This window comes from Felis catus, chromosome B1, assembly GCF_018350175.1.
Source record: "Felis catus isolate Fca126 chromosome B1, F.catus_Fca126_mat1.0, whole genome shotgun sequence".
Taxonomy (NCBI): domain Eukaryota; kingdom Metazoa; phylum Chordata; class Mammalia; order Carnivora; family Felidae; genus Felis; species Felis catus.
The window spans coordinates 35,365,451-35,387,067 of NC_058371.1; the positions used below are offsets into that span (position 1 = coordinate 35,365,451).

General features: G+C 46.4%; 1 protein-coding gene and 1 long non-coding RNA gene across 2 annotated transcripts in view; one reads left to right on the forward strand and one right to left on the reverse strand.

Moving 5' to 3' along the window:
* Window positions 1-4,844: 4,844 nt before the first annotated feature.
* On the reverse strand, window positions 4,845-19,726 carry LOC123384821. The gene is made up of 2 exons (XR_006596478.1): window positions 19,389-19,726; window positions 4,845-10,785 (listed from the first exon to the last, which is right to left on the reverse strand). It is a non-coding gene; the product is annotated as an uncharacterized LOC123384821 (long non-coding RNA).
* The window catches only part of BIN3 (bridging integrator 3), a 42,270-nt gene continuing 25,715 nt past the window's right edge, over window positions 5,063-21,617 (forward strand). The window contains exon 1 of the mRNA XM_003984702.5: window positions 5,063-5,221. Coding sequence (XP_003984751.1) covers window positions 5,214-5,221 — 8 coding nt within the window. The 5' untranslated portion in view covers window positions 5,063-5,213. The remainder of the gene's footprint in view (window positions 5,222-21,617) is intronic.

Sequence of the window (21,617 nt, forward strand, 5' to 3'; positions counted from 1 at the left end):
CAGGATTCGCAGGGCCGTCCTGTCCCTCATACGGCCCAGCTTCAACCCTCCCTGCCTTAGTGCCTTCCCCAGAGAGGTGCAGAGCTCCCATCACTGGCACCCGGGACAACAGGACAGACTGGGAGAGCGCTTTGGCTCCTCTGCCCCATTGGCACCAAGGCAGGAGCAAAGAAGGCCATGCAAGGTGCCCGATACTGCTGCCTTGAGGATGGAGAGGAAGGGAGAATGCTGGAGTATGGGGCATGGAAAGTGGGACTGTCCCCACCTGCAGGAACTGCTCAACCCCAGGCTGAGCCCTGAGGCCCCAGCCCTAGGCAGCAACTGTCTAGCCCCACCACAGCCTGGGCCCCAGCCCTGTGTCACAGCCATCGTGGGCTCCCTCATCCTCCTCAGCCACCAATGCCCCACCTCAGGGGCTATGTCTCCAGTGACTTCCCTCTGTCTTCCCCCTTCCAGGTGTACCCTGGACCCACCTGGAGGAACAGCCACCTGGAGCCAACTCAGACCCCGGGGAGCATGGGCTCAACGCTCCCCCTGCCAGTTCTTTCTAGTGGGTGCCTCATACTACAGGTGAAGCCATCAGGGGGCTGCCCTGGGAATGATGCCTGGGACACGTGTTGTCCAGGGGCACTGTTTCCCCTGCTGAGTGCACTCTTTCTCACTCATGTCTCCTCCTTGGCTTCTGTGAGCTAATCAGGGAGAAGGAGGGGGAGGAGGGGGATGCTGCTCGCCTTCCCCGTTATCTGCAGCAATCCACGGTGACTAATGCTCCCAGTTGGTAAAAAGGCAGTGTAATCAAAACACTTTTTTTTTTAGTCCTTAAAGTTAGTCATTCTCCCAGAGTGGAGGAAAAAAAAAGCCCACAGCAGGCACCATGAAATGCAAGCTGAGAGGCTCACGCTGCGGGTGGAACTAAAGCATTGGCCATGGGAGCTCCCTGTGGGTCTGAGGCTTGGGCTTTCTTCCTCCTGGCCCTTGGATAGCCTTCCTGCACACCCTCCTTTGTCCTTGCTTTCCTCGACATCTGGGCTGTCTGATCCCTGAAGGACTTCCGTGCCAAGTCAGGATCTGCCCTCTGCTCTCACTCACCCTGCCAGGTGCTGCCACCTGCTGGTCCTCAGCTTGCCAAGCTGGAGGAAGCATATAAAAGCGCCCAGGATGAGGCCAAGCGCCAGTCCCTTGTTACGTGCCTGGTCTCCTGCGAGCCTGCCCTCCAGCCCCAACCCCACCATTCCATTTGTGTTTCTCCTATCTGCAGGCGTCTGCTGCTCCCTCCCACTTGGCCTTGACAGAACTATAGGTTGTTAGAAGTGGTAGGAACTTGAGGAATCACCAGTGACAGGTGATGTACCACCATGGGGAAGAGCATAGGCTCAGGGCCAGGTTGCTTGGGTCAGAATTCCATTTCCCTACTTACCAGCTGTGCTCTGTGTTGATCACAGTAATAGTACCTACTTCACAGAGTTGCTGTAAACAACTAAAACAGAACCACTCACTCACATCGTGAGAGCTCAATTATTAGCTCATAATAAAAACAGTAACAACAACAAAATAATAAAGTAGAATGCACCTTCTTAGTCACCCAAAGCAGACATTGCTAATCAATCACAGAACTTCCCCGCCAATGGCAGACTCCCCAGAAGCCTCAGTATGGCACTCCAGGCAGCCGGTAACCAGCAATTGGAGCTGGCAAGTGGGATGGCACCCATTTGCCATCCCAGATCTAACCTGGACTCTTTATATTACAGTCAAGAAAGATGAGATGCCCCCCAAGGGGGGAAGAGACTCCCTCAAGCTATGTGGAGACAGAGCCAGGGTCCAGACAGTTATTCCTGGTCCTGACTGCTTAGCTAGCGCAGCCTCTGACTTGCCACTCTACCATGACCTTTGAGCCACTGAGGTGTGCTTCCCACCACTGGAAACTCTTACCCTCATAGCTTCCATCTTCCTCCACCCTTGCTCCTCTACCATGTCCTTGGCCCATGGCTGCCCAAGGAACTCTTGTTCTGAGGCATCTCGCTGAGCAGATACAGAGCCAAGTGGGTAGTGAAGACATATAGAAACCTGAGGGTCTCAGTCATTAATTTATGCTGCAGGAGCCTCCTGGGCACCAAAGACTTTGGAGCTGCAAGGGGGCTCAGCCCACCAATTTAGCCCCTTACCAGTCAGCCCCTTGAATCTCAGCCCTTATGTTGTGATGAAACCCCTAATGGCCCGGCTTCAGTTCTGGAATCCTTGCTCTTAGCTAATTAGAGGCTGGCGTGGTGAGATAATCAAAGAGTCAGGCCTAGACCTCTGTGTGCGGAGGGCACATACGACAAGCCCAGAGAGGAGGGTCAGTGGGGGCGGGGCTGCTTACCAATTTCTGAATGAAATGCTCCAAGAAGGAAGGGGTGTGGTGGCACAGCTGGTTCTCTGGCTGCTTTCCCTCTGGTGCACAACTTTGTCTGCCCAGGCAGATCTTTGCCACCTGAATACTCTTTGAACTTCAGGCTCAGACTCTGGGGGAGGAAGCCGTGTTCACCAGGCTTGCAGCCAGAAGCATCCACTTCTACCCAAGATCCTCCACTCTCAGCTTCCACATAGACACTGAATTTGCTCCTTTTCCACCCCTCCCCTGAAGGGGCAGGATCAGCCTGTGTGGTGCTGCTCTTTGGTTCTGAAGAAGGACATAGCTCCCACCCCTGGGTCTGGAGACCCTGCAGCTGAGTTTTCTAGGGCAGTGGGAGGTGTTTGTGCTTCCTGCTGTTCAGCTGCCCAGGGATCAATGCCACATGGCAAGTCATGCTCATGGAGGGAAGCTTGTGGGTCCACAGGGCAGCAGGGGACCTGGCCATCCATCCTCAGCCTGGCACACCTCATTCAGGCTGAGCAAATGAGCCACAGATGAGAACTCAGAGCAGGGGCACTTTCCTGACAGACTCCTAGGAGGCCAGCATCCTTTCCAGTACCCTCCGAGGTCCTGCAGGCCACATTAAATAGCAGGGATTGGAGGTAAGCAGCCCTAGCTTGGCCGCAAGCTGAATCCTTCCCTTCCAGAAGATTCGTGTTTGGCTTCCTCCCAAGATGTCACTGATTCCTCAGAGCTGCTCACTTCTCTCAGCTTGCTTCTCTGTGCAGGCCCCACCCCACAGGCTTTCCCCATTTTCCTATTTCCTGAGGGCTTCTTCAGTCAACAAGACAGTCAACTTAAAACCTCAGAGTGTTGGCAACTTAGGTGATATCCAACCACTCATCTTCTAGACAAGGGGGTCAAGGCCCAGAGAGAGGATGTGATTTCCTGAGGTCAGTCCTAGTGTCAAAGACAGAACTAGAACCCAGGGCTCCTTCAGACTCTTAATCCAGAACTCATCATTCTTGTCCCATAGGATGTGTCTCCTACCCACAGCCTTGAAACAGACTTCCCCTGGGACATGGTGGTTGCCTAGGCTAACACTTTTAGAAATTATTTAACACTCTGGGACAATAACTAAGGGATACAGAGTGTGGGGAAAGGAAGAAGCAGGTCGGAGAGCCATCTGCAGGTGTTAGAATGTCAGATGGTTCCTAAACCACAGCATCCACCACACCTTGTACACAGCAGCAGGGACTGTCCCTCCCTTTGCCCACTCTGTGCCCTGGCTGCCTTTTGGTGACTTCTCCTCATCTTTATTCTTCAAGCTTTCTCTAGTGCTCATTTTGGCCTGTTTCCTGAGGAAGAACATGGTGATGAAGCCAATCTGTGTAACACACTTGGCTGGAAAACCTCTGTTAAGTCAAACTCTAGACCCTCAAAGATGGAAACAGGAAACACAAATGAGAGACTGTCTCTTGTGGACGATCTTCTGAGCCCCCTATTCCTCCTGACCAAGCCGTCCACTCTGCCCTGGGAAGTCAGGACAAGTAACACATGCCTTCTGTTCAATGACTTAGCTGCTCTCCAAATGACCCTAAAACACTTAAGATCCATTTGAAGGAAGAGAATTCTCAGAGAGAAGGCCCTTGTGGGCCCAGCAGTTAACCTGTACAGGCCTCACTGCCTGCTCCTCTCTTCTAACGCAGAGAGGTTCTTAGGGGTGAGGAGGCCAACATGGCCCTGGACCCCAGGCAGCTTCTGAGGCACTAAGGACCTGGATTCTGACTTTGGGAGACCCAAAGTGAGCCGTTTACCTGGAACTCAGTCCCCTTCTCAGCTAAGACAGGTTTCCTCTCCCTGGACCCTCTCCAGCCCTCATCTAGGATTAACCTACCTAGCCTGATGAGCCTTCAGGACTTGGATTACACATTGGTGTCTCGTAGAAGCCTTCACTAAAACCCATGGGCAGCTTGCAGGAGCCCCTTATAGGCAGCCACAGCGCCCTGTCCTTTTCCAACCTATGTTATTACTTAGTTGCCAGTTACTTCTCTCTCTAGGTAAGTAGCTCTGGGAGAGAATAAGGCCAAGATCCTTACTTCTTTTTCATGGTTGTATCCTTTAGGTTAACACAGTGCCTGGCACATTGCAGGAGCTCAGTGAATATTTGTTAAATGACCAAGTAAAAAGAATGGGACCATTCACATCATCTGGGTTCTGTAGAGGGGAGGAGAGGGAAGGACTGGGAGACATGGAGCAATCCTTACTCTTTTTTCTCTTTTGTTGGTTAAAGCTACAGAACATTTCCAACCTGAAAAGCACCTATTTATATTCAGAGCCCTATGCCATCTCACAGAAGGGAACAGATCCATTTGTTTCTTTGTAACAGGTAAGGCATGTGCAGGGTACAAAATTTAAAAGATATTAAAGACCATACAGTGAATGTAAGTCTCCCCAGACTTCAGATGACCCCATGGCTCCTTCTCTCATCAACAAATACGGCTACTGTCTCTGGATTAGAAATCTCTTTACAGACAGAAAAACTGAGGCAATAACAAGGTTAAGAGGCACGTGTAGTAAGTGAATGAGAATTTTACAAGCCAGTGTCTCAGGCAGAAAACGCACCCGGGGGTTCCCACGCCGCCGGCACAGGCTGAACCCCAAGCCCCGTGAGGCAATACCCCAGGTCGCGAGCCGGGCAAGTGCGCGGGACGCCCGCCGCCGCGGAAGGGTTAACTCCCCGCGCCCCGCCCACCCCCGCCTCTTCCGGGCACAGTGGGCGGGGTTCACGTCACTTCCTGGAGACTGGCTGAATCCGGAAGTGATCCCTGAGGACCCTGTAGCGGCCGAGGACCCCGGCAGCAGGGCCAGGTTCAGGACCATGAGCTGGTGAGTGAGGCCGGGACAGCACAGCCGCTGGAGCCCCAGGCCCGCCGTGCGCCTTGCCCGCGCCCACCTGAGTCCCTTCGCCCCCGCTGCCTGCCTTGCCCACACGGACCCTCCACCCAGGGTCGTTCGAGGGCCCTTCCTCCGGTGCTTTCCCGGAGGCTCCGTCTGTCGGCAGGACTCACCGGGATATGGGGCGGGGGATCTCCTTGGCCTGGAATCCTGCGTCTGTTTCCTGACTCTTTCTCCTCCAAGCTCGTCCCGTCTTCTCCCAGCTGCTTGAAGTGAGGAACTTTCCCGTCTCCTCCTCTTGTAAATATCCGCTGAGGTGGAGTAAATGCCTTCTTTCTCCCTGTGGGCATCTTTTCACCGCTCCCGCGGCCCCAGAGCTGTAGCCCTCACTGGCAGTCTGGGCCCAGTTCACTGATCAAACAGCCACTCGCTTTCAGATGACTAGCCTTTGCACCACTTAACAGTCTTCAAAGGACAAAACTTGCTTCTCTTTTGGAAAGGTCCAGAATTGAACACCCACACCCACACTCCCAGTGTGGGATTGGACTAGTTTTAATCATTTCCAGGGCCATTACCCACTCACTGCTTTCTCTTGAAAATAGCGGTTGGTAAGCTTAAACATTATGGGGACTAACAGGCCATGAGAAAAGACGCTAGGAGTCTCAGAGATGTAGAGTCACGACTCCAGAGTTGGAAGGTATGTTGCTATATGTGCTAGGTTCATGGTAGATACTTCAGAATATTTAATGGTTGATTTATTTTGTAAGACTCAGTTTGCCCAAAGGGCCTTACCTTCAGGCCCAAGGACCTGCATATCCATAATGCGAAACCTCAGAGGATCCAGCCGTAGTTTGCTTGTCTGAATACATTGACCCCACCCCCCCGGGGATGTACAAGATGAATCAAACCTTTTGGAATCCAGGGTCCATTAGCATCGGGAACATGTTTGCCACTCTGTCCTCATAGTCTAGCTGTTTCTTTACACAAAGTAAATGTGTGATAACTAGTCATGAACGAATGAAGATAGTAGAGTATCCTTCAGGAAGGCACTTAACAGGCTCACATTTGACCATTAGTGGAGACTAAGCTCTGGCGACAAGCAGCTAATGTCAGTCAGTGTTCAGGACAATTCTGTAATACAAAATTTAAACCATTTCTGTCCCCTCCTCCCTCCTGTTTCTTAGACAAAGATTGATGGACAAACGTTAGACAGGTGGTGCCTGCACACGAGGGCAGCCTGGAGCAGTGCCCTAATAAGCCCCGGTAGGAACTGTTCCTTTTCCCTCCACCTTAGCTCCAGGAGGCCGATACGGGGCTAGAGCCTTGAAAGTTAGCTAACTTTCCCATCTTGTTATAACCTAGTTAACGATGGGCAAAGTGGCAATCCTTCAGTTCCCTTTCCTAGAGGAATTACTTCCTTAAAATGTCAGCCTGGGTCTCCCAGCCTCGTGATACAGATGTCCTCTTGCCTACTGCACCTTGAATCGTTGGAGTTCTCTTGCTTAATTTTTCAAGGTAAGAAAGCAGGAAGTTCAGATGCTTTATATTGCTTACATTAGCATTTACAAATTTAAAAATAAATTGACCTTTTCTTCACAAATCGGGAGGAGAACAGAGCCCAGACCAGAGTAGAATATTCTCTTGGTGATCTGAGGCGTGCTGTTCCCACCCATCATGAAGAAGCTTTTTTCTGAAAAAGTAGTAGCCTATTTCCTGAGGTCTGTCAGGCTGCAGAGAATTGAAATTGACAACTAACTGTTCAGCAAAAGCTGCGACTTTTATCCTGTAGAATTAACTTATTAGTACATGTGCAGCTTGGCACCTCCTTGGACTGAGGGTCAGAACCAAAAGGGCGGCTTTGTCCCTCAAAGCTGAGATTCCTTTTTCTTCTTCTTTAGAGGGCGACTACGTCATCTCTTACGTGGACCCTGACCCTATCTCCCTGAGAGGGGAACAGCACCGGCGCCTGGGCACACAATCACACTCAGTTCCTGGCTCAATGGCTGGCAAAGGGACCAGGGCTGGGTCCTTCTGATTCACTCCTGGAGTGGTTTTCCTGCTCCCAGAATGAATCCATCCATTCATCCAAGACTGGAATTCTCAGTGGGGGAAGAGACCAGAGTGACGTAGAGCCATCATGGGAGGCTGATGCCCAAGGTCGAGTTCACCAAGCACATGGGGTATGCCAAGCCATCATTGAATAAGGCCTAGGGGCACTCAGCCCCTGGTCCCCAGAGGGTAACCATTGTTCTGGGCTAGGCCAGGCTTTCAAAATGTCACAGTGAGAAATGTCCAATATTGATGCCCTTTGCACACTGTGGATTTTGCATGAAGAGTAAGAGGTCTTTGTTCCCCGCTTCCTCTGTGCATGCAGCCCGCCCACCCCGTTTGTTTTGTGGGTACCTGCTGCCTTCCTGTTCATCTACCCATGCATTCACCCACCGACCACCCACGTGTCTTTAAGCCAGGCTGTCCAGTGGTGTGCCCTGCGAGGAAGGAGGCATTTTATGTTCATATGTCAGATCACTGATTCACCATTTGGGCTTAAGTCAGGTGCTTCCCTCTTCTCTCCTTCTGCTGGTCTCCTCTCTCTTCTTATGTGTGTGTGTCTTTATTATTGTATGGAGGGAGAATTCAACAGAATTAAGAAGAATCTGGCTTATTTACCTGGCTTCGCTGTCTTCAGGGGTTATAGCCTTCCCTGAAACCACATGCCTTGATGCTCTTTGGGTTCAATGTCAAGGGAAAAAGTAGTCCTGGAGGAAATCTTCCTATACTAGGGATCCAGAGGTTTGACTCAGAATGAAGGAAATTAGAGTCAGTGCAGATAAATGTGGCTGGGAGGTAGAGGGCTGAGTTCAGGTTCTGGTTCCCTCCTTCACAGTGTGGCCTGGTCAGGCATTTGACCTTCCTCGGTCTTGTTTTCTCCACCTCTGACATGGAATGGATAATCCAAGCTGACGCTGCCACCCAAGCCTATTGTGAAAAAAATGGAGACTATGCAAATATGATTGTTTTCTGACTCTTCTGGGCTCTTCTACCTCTGTCTGCCCCTTAAATATTGGTATTCCTTGGGACCTGCCCCCCCGCATGTTCTCACCCTATATGCCCTCCCCATCATCTTCAGGATAAAGGCCTGACTCTGGGCCATAACTTATAAGGCCTTTCTGGATCTGGCTGTCCACGTTACTCCTGTGTCTCAGCTTTCCCTGGCCCTCGTGCCTCTGCCCCTCTATATGCATTGTTCCTCTGCTGCAATGCCCTTTGCTCCCACCCCTCGCCGCCTCATCCACCAGGCCAAGGTGCACTCATTCTTCCAGAATAAGGGCAGGCTTTGCCTCTTCTGAGGGTCTCCCCTGAACAGCCCCCCACACCCCTCTAAACTGAGCCAGGTCCCCTTGCTCTGACCCTCATTAGTATCTGTACTTGAATCGTTGGTTTACTTGTCAGTGACCCCCTAGTCTGCAAGTTACTGAGAAAGGGACTGTGGCTTGGTCATCACTATATCCCTAGTAGTATTCCCAGCAATCAGTGCATGTTTACTGAATGTATGAATGAGCACTTTTTTTTTCCATTTCCTGGCTTGCCTCAGCTCAGGAAAAGTTTTCAGATAAAAATGTGCAGAACCTATAAGCCACTTCCTCAAATGAAGAGCCTCTAAGCGTGCTGTTGTTAAATCAAAGAGGGAAGAAGTGGCCTCAGCGCCTCCCTGAGGCTGTCTCTGATTGTTCTCTCCCCTCTCCTCTCCACCCCCTCCCCAAACTATCCTCTTCCGAACTTGCATAGAACTCCTGTAGCACTTCCACGTCCTTCCAGGGACCAAAAACGTGTTCCTCTCCCACACAGACTCCGTGGCGACAGAATCTACAAGTTCTTCACGTTTGTGTATGCACACTGTTTGCACATAGTAAGTACCTAGTCAGTAATTGTTAAATGAAATTAACGGACTATAAAGGAAAGAAGGTAAACTGCTGGGTTAGTCTGAACCATCCATTCTGTTTCAAACATGTTCTCAGTGGAATCTCTTTTCCCTCTAGTATTACTCTTGCTATCATGCATTCGTATAGTGCTTTTACCTTTTCAAGTTACCTTCCCATCCATTATCTGATTTCGTCCTCACATCTACCCTTAGCAGTATGCAGTTCGGGTCTTATTATCTCCCTTTGACAAGTTATTAGAATTCACTCACGGAGTACCTGGGAGAGCTAGAACTAAAATCTGAGTATTCTCTGTGCTTGAAAAGTGGAAGACCATTCCCAAGCTGATTGGGTCCCAAAGGACGCTATTTTACTTTGCTGGTCTGTATGAACACTACCAGGTCGGTAGTGAATTACAGGAAGTTGTCAGTTTTCACATGTAAAGTGAAGAGGAAGTCCTGTGTCCTGCAGACCTCCAGGTGTTCTGGACCATGTCAGCTTTGTGGTACTCTGAGGCCTCCCCGCCTTGGGTGGCCCTCCCACTCACTTCGGACAGGCCAGACTCCCCCCAGGTTTTTTTTCTTCTATACCGAGCATGGTCATGCCCAGAAGGCAGGGACCCCCTTGAAGAGTCTGTGAGACCCTGTATTTGACGTTGCTTTGGGCACAAATGTAAAACATTTCACTCTTGTTCCAGCTGTTTGTAATGAGAGGGGAAGGGGCTCTTTCCAGATTTGGGAATAGTTGGAAAGAGGCAAGTATCTTGAGTCCCACAGCTTCTTCATCAAAGATGTTTTCTTCTGTGTACTCTTGATGTACGTGTGTTGAAGTGGCTTTGGAGTTGGCAGTTAAGCTGTTGCTTCCCCGAACCCACTATTTTGGTAGCTAGCCCATTAAACAGGACCCAGGATAACATGTTGCACACAGATAATGCTCAATAAAATTTTTGTTGATTTAATGCTCATTGAACATTTATAATGTACTAGGGCCTGTGCTGATACTTAATACTGGTAGACAGTCAGAAGGCTGTGAGAATCGATACTTATCTTCAGCCAGTGTCTGGAAAGTGCCCGGGATTCATAGGAATGACAGCCAATAAATGTTGGTGTGGCATTGTCAAGAAAGATTTCAGAGGATGTGATTTTTTACAGTGGGGGGCGAGGGGTCCACATTAGAAGAATAGTGTGGAAAAGGTGTGTGGAGACGGAATGCATCAAGAGTATTTGGGGTGGACGGTCAGGAGACCAACTTGGGTTTAGCAAGTAGTGATTTGGGTAGAGGCTTCGTTGATGGCAGTTGGGGCCCCACTGTCAGTACTCTGAGTGCCATGCTGAGGGACTGACATTGAGCTTAAGCTTTTGAAATTTGAAGGTTTTGAGCAAGGAAGTGGCATGGGGAAACCAGTGAGTTAATCAGATTAATATGGCAACAGTCTGTACTTCAGGCAAGAGGAAGAATGGAGCCAGGGGGCTAACTTGGACAGTGGCTTCCAAAACTATTTGACCACAACTTGCAGTTAGAAATACCTTTGAGGGGCTCCTGGGTGGCTCAGTCAGTTAAGCATCGACTCTTGCTCAGGTCTTGATCTCAAGGTTGTGAATTCAAGCCCCGTGTTAGGCTCTGCGCTGGGCATGAAGCCTAAAAAAAAAAAAAAAAAAAGGAAAAGAAAAGAAAGAAAGAAAAAAACCTTCATTATTGCAGCACACAAAAACATTTATACTTCAAATAAAAGTTTCACATGGTATATGTGTGATGCATTCCTATATTTTCTATTATGTTCTATTTCATTTTTAAAAGAATGATGCATTTCAATTGATCCCATGTCTAATTTGGACCTGGTGTGTTGTGGGCAAACACACTGGAATAATGTATAGCGGTTTACATGATTGATGAGTGATCCCATTTAGAAACACACTGATCTAGGTGTTTATTACAAATATTCAGGCTATCAGCTAATAGCTATGACTCCGTGTTGTTGGTTTACTTAGTTGTTTTTCGTGGGTTATAATAAGAAATACAGAAGGGGCAACTATGAAGAGCACCAGCCATGTACTTTATAAGAACTTAATCCATAGATGTGAAAAACGTCATCACTTTATAGAAAAGAAAACCCAAATGGACAAAAGCCTATACCAAGATGTTGGTTTCTTAGTAATCAGAGAAAAGCAGATTAAAGTAACAATGAGATGCCATTTCACAGCCATCTGGCTGGCAAAAATTTTAAAGTCTGGCAATGCCAAGTATCTAAGGATGAGAATCAGGAGGAGCTCCCATCCACTGGCATCGGGTGCAGGGTGGCATAGAGCGTGGAGGTAAAAATTGACACAATACAATCACTTTGGAGATTTCTACAGTCACCCAGAGAAACCTGAGCTCTCCTGCAGCAGGTGAGTGCAGGGGAGTATTAGTTGCTTCATTGTTTATGATGTCCAGCCTATATGTGCTGTCTTTACGTAATGAAACACGTAGTCAAAATGAATGAAGTGCAGCTATATCTATCAACACGGACAAATCTCAGAAACAGAATGCTGGTCATAAAAAGTTAGTTTCAAAGTAATACATTCAATATTGTGCTATTTTTATAAAGTTCAGACCTATAAAACCATACTGTATTGTGCTCACGGATTTAAACAAATGTAGTGAAAGGGTGAGAATAATACATACTAAATTCAGGGTCATGGTGACCGCTAAGGTCATGAGGAGAGACAAGGAAATGGAATCAGACTGCATCAACAGTATCTGAGCTGTTGCGTTGCTTAAAGAGTAAGATTTGAAGCAAGTGTGGCTCAGTATTAGAAACGCGATAACAGTAGGTGAATACAGGAGTATTTATTATGTATTCTAACTTTCTGAGTGTTGGCAATATTTTATAATACTCTCTGTTAACTTTTGTCATGCCTAGCCTGACTGCCATCACAACTAGAGCTGACCTCACCGCTCATAGCAAGGGAATTATTGCCTCCTACGGCCGGTAGGTGAGGATGTCCCAAGACAGTGGGCCTAGGAGCGAGTTTCCGAGTTTCCATCTCAGCCCTCCTCCTCCTCCTCCTCCTCCTCCTCCTCCTCCAGCCTGCTTCCAAACCTTCAGCAGATAAGAGAAAAGGTAGACTGAAAGCTCTTTGTACAATCCTTCGTTGGTAAGAGATAGAAGTGAACATGAGATTAGAGCTCGTGCCTCAGAAGCTAAACAACTGGCCCGGCACTTCGCAGTCTGTGGGCATCTGAGCCACCGTGGGCCCATCAGCATGGAAAGCAGGCCCCTGAGGCTTGTCTCCGGCTTGTGGATTAAGCAGAAGACTTTCACCTCGCAATGCCTTCTGTTTCCCTTTTATAACATGGGAGAACCCATTTTCTAAAGAGCTACAAAATAAACAAACAACCTCCCTCCCTGAATTGCCTTCTTTCCTCCCTTTTCTTGACCTTTAGATGCTCCATCAGCCTCCAGACTTCTGTGACAGATCCTTTTACTACTTGGGAGGAAGTCCCCATTCATTGTTGGCAAATGGATTCACTTGGGGGGGCCTGGCGGTGGCTGATTGCCCCCCAAACAGAAAAGAATTGTTTCAGGTTTCCTAACCATACTTACCTCTGTGTAACTGAGTGTGAGCCACCCCCTCGGGCCTCAGTTTGATCTTCATCATCAAAATATCACCACCACTGCCTTTACTGCCAGTACTTACAGGCTGCTGACCTACGACAGGATCTGTTTTGAGCACTAAACTCATTTGGCCTTCACGGCGACCCCACGTGATAGCTATATTATTGTCCCAGTCTATTGACAGGGAAACTGAGAGACAGAGAGGTTAGGTAACTTGTCCGAAGCCTCACAGCTGGCGGCTGGCAGAGCAAGGATTTAAAGCCAAGCAGTGTCAGTATGGCTCCAGAGCGCGCCCCCCTATCCAGAGCAGTGTCTCTTGTGAGGAATACAGGAGTGGACCGCTTTAAATAAGCGGATGTTTCTGAAGTACCCAGCCCAAACCAGCAATAGTAGATGCTCCATAAATGGTCACTTTAATTGGATGATTTCTGTGATCTCACGTTCTGTGAGATCACACTGACCATTCTGTGATTCATTCTGTCTAAACTTCTCAGAGGTCAGCCTGGGGAACAGTGGGGAAGAAGGGATCACAGCTGAGCTGGGGGACTGTTCTAGTCCAAGTGACAAGTCAGCCAAGTCACAGAGTCATGCCTTTTATTTTTAAACACACACATACCTCCTCGGACTGGTGGCCAGTAGGGTAGTGTGTGTTGCTCTGGTTTTAGATGTGGCTAATTTCAAGGAAGGACTGCGGTGGGGGGTGAGAGGGGGCGCTGTGGTCAGAGGTGCTGGAAATGGGTATTTTGCAGCTCAGTTCATTTCCCCTTGTGATGGGGTCTCTCACGTCCTTGCTCAGGCTGAACTTTGTGTGGCCGGTTGGCATCATGGCCAGCTGGCCCTGCAGAGGGGATGACACCCAGCAAGCAGCTGTTCTGCCGGAGCCGGCTGCCTCTCCAGAAGCCCTGTCCGGGCCCCCCGGCTCTCTGTTCTCTCTCCCAGTGTCAAGGTGGCGATAGCCTTGGTGGGGCCTCAGACCAGGGAAGGCAGTGACCCAAGGACAGGGTAACAGAAGGGCCGGGACGGGGGAGGGGCTTGTCCTTCCAGCCTTCAAAAGCTGCTGCCTCTCGCCCACCTTCCTGCTCTTGCCGAGACAGTGACTCAGGCCCAGACCACTCCCCGGGGAGCCAGGATTTCAGCCACTATCAGCTGCCGCCTACTCTTTGCTCAGCCCTCCCTCCGTTCTCACCTCCCTCACCTCCTCCCTGCCCCCAAAACTGTGATCCATCAGAAAGTGTGGGGTGGCACAGACTGAATCATTTCAGGGTTCTTGCCACCCCCAAGCCAGGCCGAGGCTTATTCACATTCAGCAGAAACGAATTCCAGAGGCCAAGGTGAAGACCAGGGAAGAATGTGTAGGTTTCAGCTTCTTTCCACTCATCTTTGCAATGGAAGCAGAGGACTCTCCAAAGAAGGCGGGGCTCGAGGGATCTGCTGGGGTGACCAGGGGATCCCCACCCAACTGCCATCTGGGCCTGCCTCTTGTCTCTGCCTCTGCAGCAGAGGGGGTGGGGAAGCAAAAGATTGAGAAACCTAGCAAATTGAAAATGCAAAAGAGCTGTTTTTGTAAATAGACATTACACAAGAGCAGGAGCTTTTTTGGAAAGGTTTTACTGAGACAGACAGAATTAGCCAACTGGCATCGTGCTGCTAATAGAGATATTTACTGTTTGAAAAAGTGTATTTGTAGCTTTGGAGAACATCCTGTTGACTTTTCTTTATTGTGAAAGTAAATCTTTCCCCCTTTCCCTCTGTATACATAGAACTTTTTTTCTGTTTTGAGGTGGGGCATGTTGGGGGTTGGAGGAGAGTACGCTTGAGAGAACTGCTCTCTGCATTTTGTTGCTCAGACCAAAATATCCCTGCTCCTGCCCTCCGGTGCTCATATTTACGGAATGGCAAGTAGAACCAAGTAAGGAAGCCTACTCCAGAGGCCGGGAGCTCAGAGCCCTCTTGATTTCTTCCAGAGCAGAGACATCCTGTGGGGAGCAGGCCCTGTCTTCTCTCCGGACCTCTGCTTACCCACCGCATGCCAAGGGGAGAGCCTAAGGAAAGCTGTGAGGAGGAGGGGAACCGAGGTCCCGAGGCCCAGTGAGCCTTCCCGGGTCCTGGAGGACTGTCAGCCTCGACCCACCACCCCAGTTGGGCCGAGGAGCCGCTGCGATGCTGTTGCTCTTGCCACACGCCTTCCAGAGCAGCTGTCTGTCCCGAAGAAGTCCCTAGTGCCACAGGGGGAGATCAGGGAGGCAGTGGCAAGAAGAGGCAGAAGAGCGGCTTGAAGGGTGGCTGTTTTGCTCTTTCTACTCGCTTTCCCGTCGCCACCTTTGACTGCTTCAGTGGTGGTGGGGCACCTGCCCCAGTTTTCTGGCCCTTTCTCCGACAGAGGGGAGCATATCAACCATTTGGCAGCCTTGGAATAAGCCCAGGAGACTCTTCTCCCTTCATATTTCCTCTTAAGCTCTTTGAAATGTCGGTTTTCCCTAAACCCACACTCTGATAACGTCACCTGGCTTTACTGTGGACGCCAAAGGCCACCTCCGTTTCCTCGGTCTCCACGAGTGCACTTTCCCCTTTTTAGCTTTTGTTTGAGTCGGATAAGGACTGGGAGACCCAAAGACAGTGATATTACCTTTATTTGTTCTTTCTAAAGCCTTATCTGAGAGTACTTTTTTTCTCAGGAAACTTAAATTAGAGTATGGTATTATATAGGGCCCTTGGGGCCATGTACTTGTTTATTTGTTGAATCATTTATCCAGTGTTTACTGTGTGCGCAAAACTAGACCATGAGCTCCATGAGATCATAGAATGAGTTCGTCTTGTTCATCCTGATATTGCTAGAACCTAGCAGAGTTCTAGGCATAAAGGAGGCCCTCGATAAATATTTACCGAACATCCATTCAACGAAAGGTTGAAAATAACACTGTACCTTGTACGGTACTTACGGGAGTTGCAAAGAACCGTAACATTCAGTCCCTGCACTTGAGGGGCTTATGTGGCATAATCAGAAAGCAAGATGCATACACAGCAAAGCTAGTTAACCTGACCCTTTACCAAGCAGAATTTTTTTCAGTAAGGAAGCAGTGGCTCAGTCTTAGGAAATACATTCGCACAGTTCATCACAGTACTGGGTCAAAGAGAGCAAACTGGTCATCTAAATGTATGCTGAAAAAGGCACTGTGATATAACTTAAAAATCCAATCTTTGTGTCTTTTAGGAAACTAGAAACAAAAAGATATTTCCTTGCTATTAGAAGTCTTTCTGAATGGAACCAGTAGCCTTCTTCCTATTTAATAGTGAAAGATCCGATTCGAACCATTCTTACTAAAGTCAGAAACATTTTTCTTGCTATAACACACAAGACAAGAAGTGGGTATGAAACATTGAGAAAGAAAAGGGAAATTTTATCATTATTTTCAAGTGATATGACTTGTCTATTTAGAAAATCTAATTCTGGGGGTTTTTTTCCTACCTGAGTTTCTCAGGCTGTATAACTTAAGTATATAGGTGTGATGAATGGTTTCAAGGTAAATATTTAATACCCAATGGCTTTCCTGTGTACCAGGCCAATAAAATGAGAAAGAGAATTCCATTTGCAGTACAACCAAAAATTAAAAATCTCGTGGAATGTACCTAAGACCTGTGTAGGGCTAAAAATTTCACATGTAAGTGTTACTTTGGGATCTTGGTATTAAACAAAATAAAAGTAGAGGACCTATATGGAAAAACTCTTAAGACTAAAAGACCGAATAAAAAGACTTGAATAAATGGAAAGAAATGTTATGGCCCTGAATGAGCAAATGTAGTATTTGTAAAAATGTAAGATCTTCAGAAGTTAATCTATAAATATAATGCATTTTCAGTAATAAGTATCTTGATTTTGGAGGGGGGCGCACCACCTATGATTTTGAGGTTCATCTTAAAAAGTAACACAGGGGAGGGGCGCCTGGATGGCTCTGTCGGTTGAGCTTCCGACTTCAGCTCAGGTCACGATCTCATGGTTTGTAAGTTTGAGCCCCGCGTTGGGCTCTGTGCTGACAGCTCAGGGCCTGGAGCCTGCTTCGGATTCTGTGTCCCACTCTCTCTGCCCCTCCCCCACTTGTGTTCTGTTTCTCTCTGTCTCTCAAAAATAAATAAATAAATGTAAAAAAAAGTTAAAAAAAAAAAAAAGTAACACAGGGGCACCTGGGTGGCTCAGAAGGTTGAGCATCCAACTCTTGATTTTGGCTTAGGTCATGATCTTGCAGTTTATGAGATTGAGCCCCATGTCGGGCTCTGCACAGAGCCCTCTTGGGATTCTGTGTCTCCCTCTCTCTCTGCCCCTCCCCCCCAAATAAATAAACTTATAAATAAATATTAAGACAAATTAAAATAGCCAGTAAATTACCTGAAAATGAAATGTAATGGGAAGAGATCTGTTTGTCTAGAAATTAAGAGCTGTTATAACCCTAAATAATTAAATCTGTGTTACTGGCCAAAGAGTAGACAGGTCTGTGGTATGGAATAGAAGTATTTAACCCTAATAAAATGATTTGTCAAAGATAGTTTATTTTTTAGATTATGTTAAAATAACTAAACAACTGGCTGGCCAACATTCAAACTCTAAATGGAGTGATGATTTAAATATAAAAAATAAACCACTAAAATTCATATGAAAATGCAAGGGACACAGAGTAGCCAAAACAGTCTTGACCAAGTTGGAAGGCTCAATACTTCTCAATCTTGAAACTTACAACAAAAGTCCAATAATTAGGGCATTGTGGTACTAGCATAGACACGTAGATCAATGGCATAGAATTAAGACTCCAGAAATAAACCTTTACATTTATGGTCAGTTGATTTTTTTTTTTTTTTACAAAGATGCCAGGACAGTTCAATGGGGAAGGAATAGTCCTTTCAACAGCGTCAGGACAACTGGATATCCACATGCAAAAGAATAAAGGAGGACCCTTACTTCATACCATAAACAAAAATTAACTCAAAATTGATCAAAGACCCAAATGTAAAAGCTAAAACTATGAAATCATAAAAGGAAAACATAGGGGTAAGTCTTCATGACCTTGAATTTGGCAGAGAATTCTTAGATGTGATACCAAAAGCACAAACAACAAAAAAATGGATTAGACTTCTTCAAAACCTAAAATGGTTGTGCTTCAAAGCATACCATTAAAAGAGTGAAAAAAAAAACCTCAAAAATGAGAGAAAATATTTGCAAATCATATATCAGATTAGGCACTTGTACCCTAAATAAAGAACTCTTACAGCTCAACAATAAAAGAAGATGGGGCGCCTGGATGGATTAGTCAGTTAAGTGTCCGACTTCGGCTCAGGTCAGGATCTAATGGTTCATGGGTTCAAGCCCCACATCAGGCTCTCTGCTGACAGCTCAGAGCCTGGAGCCTGCTTCAGATTCTTCCTCTCTCTCTCTGCCCCTCTCCTGCTCATGGTCTGTCTCTCAAAAATAAGCAAACATTAAAAAAATAATAATAATAAATTTTTAAAAAGACAACCCATTTTTGAAATAGGCAAAGGGTTTGAATAGATGTTTCTCCAAAGAAGACCTATAAATGACTGCTAAGCACATGAAAAGATGTTCAACATCATTAGTCATTACAGAAATGCCAATCACACCACAGTGAAATAGCCCCCAGAGTGGCTAAGATAAAAAAGACAATGACAAGTGTTGGTGAGGATGTGGAGGAATTGGAAACTCCATACACTACTGTGGAAATGTAAAATGGCACAGCCACTTTGGAGAAGTCTGGCAGCTCCTCAGAAGGGTTAACGGGTAAACGGGTAAACGTGGACTTACCATATGGCCCAGCAGTTTCACTCCGAGGTATATACCCAAGAACAATGAAAACATATGTCCACACAAAAATATGTACACAAATGTTCATAGCAGCAGCATTCATAATGGCCAAAAAGTAGAAACAACCCAAGTGACCACCGCTCAATGAACAGATAAATGGATAAGTGGATGTGTGGCTAAATGTCGTGTATCCCTGCAATGGACTATTATTCTGTGATAAAAGAGGGATGAAGGACTGATACATGCCCAAACATGGATCATCCTGGAAAACATTTTGCTGATTGAAAGAAGCCAACACAAAAAGCTACTTATTGTATAATTCCATTGATATGAAATGTCCAGAATAGGCAAATCCATAGAGATAGTACATTACTGGTTTGCCTGTGGGCTGGAAGCAGAGGAGAAAACGGGGCATGATGCTAATAGATACAGGGTTTCTTTAGGGGTGATGAAAATGTCTTTGAAATTAGATCATGGTGATTGTTGCACAACTCTCTGAATATACCAAAAACAACCAAATTGTACACTTGATGAACGTTATGGTGTGTGGATTATACCTCAATAAAGCTCTTATTTAAAAATTAATAAACCAGCTTCGAAGCAAAGATGACAGATTGAATACGTACATGTAATTTATCTCCCTCACAAATCCCACAAAAAAAGCACAATAAAATGATTTTTTTTTTTTTTAAGGCATAGATCTACAAATTCAGGGAGGATAGAGACATCAACAACATTTGGGAATTGGAATGCAGTTGCATGCAGTAACTGACTTAGTTCCAGGAAAGCCAGATCCTAAACTGGCATTTAGGAAAACCACAAGCCATCATGACTTACATCACAGAATCCTCAAAGGGTCAGTAATCGGTGGCACTGGGTACTTCCAGAAGTGGGGTGAAGCCGAGCTCTCGGATCAGAAGAACTGGTTGAAAGCTGTTTCTGAGTAAGTTTAGAGCCCCGCCATCTCCTCTCCAACTTCGGTGTCCCTGGGAGACTGTCCCTGCCTCACCCTAGCAAAAGAATGAAGGGGCCCCACCCCTTGGAGAGTATGAGACAGGGAGTTCCTATACTAGGCACACAAAGGTGGATTTACTATGTAAAAACTATTTAATAAAATTTAAGCTTCAGGGCCCCTTGCTGGCATGGACCTTGTCCAAGACCCAGAAGGAACCTTAGCTGTGTGTTCACATGATCCTGTGTTTTTGCAAACATCAACAATGTGTTTAGACTGCATTCAGTTAAGAAAACTTCTGCCTTCACTTTCTCCTTTTGCTACTTGATACTACCCCTCATGTCAGGCAGCTTTGGAGTAGCCTAGGCCTTTTGGGAGGCGACTGGAGGGTTGAATTGGAAATATGCTGTTTTAGCTGTAGTTTGTAGACATTTTTTGAAAACTGATAAAACCGTGAGAAATTTCAGGTTCCTGAATTGGAAATATACAGAGGGCACCTCTTTTGGTGATCTTTAAATGTATTTAAAAACTAAGGGAAAGGGGTGCCTGGCTGGTTCAGTCAGTAGAACATGCGACTTGATCTCAGGGTTATGAATTCAAATCCCACATTGGATGTAGAGCTTAATTAAAAAAAAAAAAAAGTTGTATGTCTTTCACAGTGTTATATAGATCCATTGTATCTCAATAAAGCTGGGGAAAAAATTTAAAGAAGAAAAAAACTAAGGGAAAAGTTGGGTAAAAAATAACACAAAACAACAGTGACACAGGTGAGCAGTTAAATCAGGAGATATTATTCTGAAATCAAAGTGCAACAAAACATTTTCAAATTGTACTCAAACCTAGTCATTCATTAAGAGAATGAGATCAGGGGTTTGCCTGGGTGGCTCAGTCAGTTAAGCATCTGACTTCAGCTCAGGTCATGATCTCGCAGCCCGTGAATTCAAGCGCCGCATCAGGTTCTGTGCTAACAGCTCAGAGCCTGGAGCCTGCTTCGGATTCTGTGTCTCCCTCCCTCTCCGCCCCTCCCTCATTTGCACTCTGTCTCTCTTTGTCTCTCAAAAATAAATAAACATTTAAAAAAAATTTTTAAGAATATTTCTTAAAAAAGAATGAGATCAGTTTTAAAGAGGAGCGAGGGTTTGATAATCTAGTTAATAAAGAGGCGCAAATCATTAGAACACATTGATAAAACAATTTAAAGTTCTTAACACGAAAGATAACGAAGATGACAAAACTCATGATGGGCCCTCCTCCAGTGACATCAGGAACAGAGAAGCTGGTTACCCCCATTAATTCAGAGAGTGGTTAAGAGTAGTCATTATACAAGAAACCTTGAAATGTGTCCTGAAATCTTACAGTTTATTTATGAAGGAAACGAGATTTTCCTAAGTTTTACAGCAAAATTTTTATTTATATATTACTGGTAAGCTGGAAAAAAAAGCTTTTCTGAACTGTCAATAATAGAAAACAAGTTTCAGTCAACCATACTAGAGGAAAGGCTGAATTACCTTTCTTTTCTCTACGAAAATGATGTTACCCACTCGGTGTCACATGAAGAGGCAATCATAGACTACGCAGCCAAAAAATGCAGGGAAATGAATACAGAGGTGTGTCAGGCAGATGATTAATAAAATTTTAGGTTATTCTTGAGTTTTTGATTTCATGTTATTTGTCAGCTTTTATAACTTGTAATTTATTATGTTCTTTTCTCTAAATAAACACTTTCATGCCGATTTTAATATTTTTTAATGTTTTTAAAAGATTTTATTTTTAAGTAATCTCTACACACAGCATGGGGCCCAAACTCACAACCCTGAGATCAGGAGTCCCACGCTCCACAAACTGAGCCATCTAGGGGCCCCATCCAATTTTGATATTTGTAAATTCATTTTCTTTAAAAGGCATACAAAATCATATAAGCTTCGGGCCCACAAAACACAGATCCACTGTAAGCCCAGCTGAGGGCAGGACTGCCATCCTGAAGGCAGGAGGGTGAAGTGAAGAAATGCGTGGGGAGTGCTGAGACAACCCTTCCCCTCCCCCATGGCACCTGCACGCATGGCATGTGCTCGAGTGACCTCTTCTACTCACTGAGCTCTTGGAACAACTCTGCT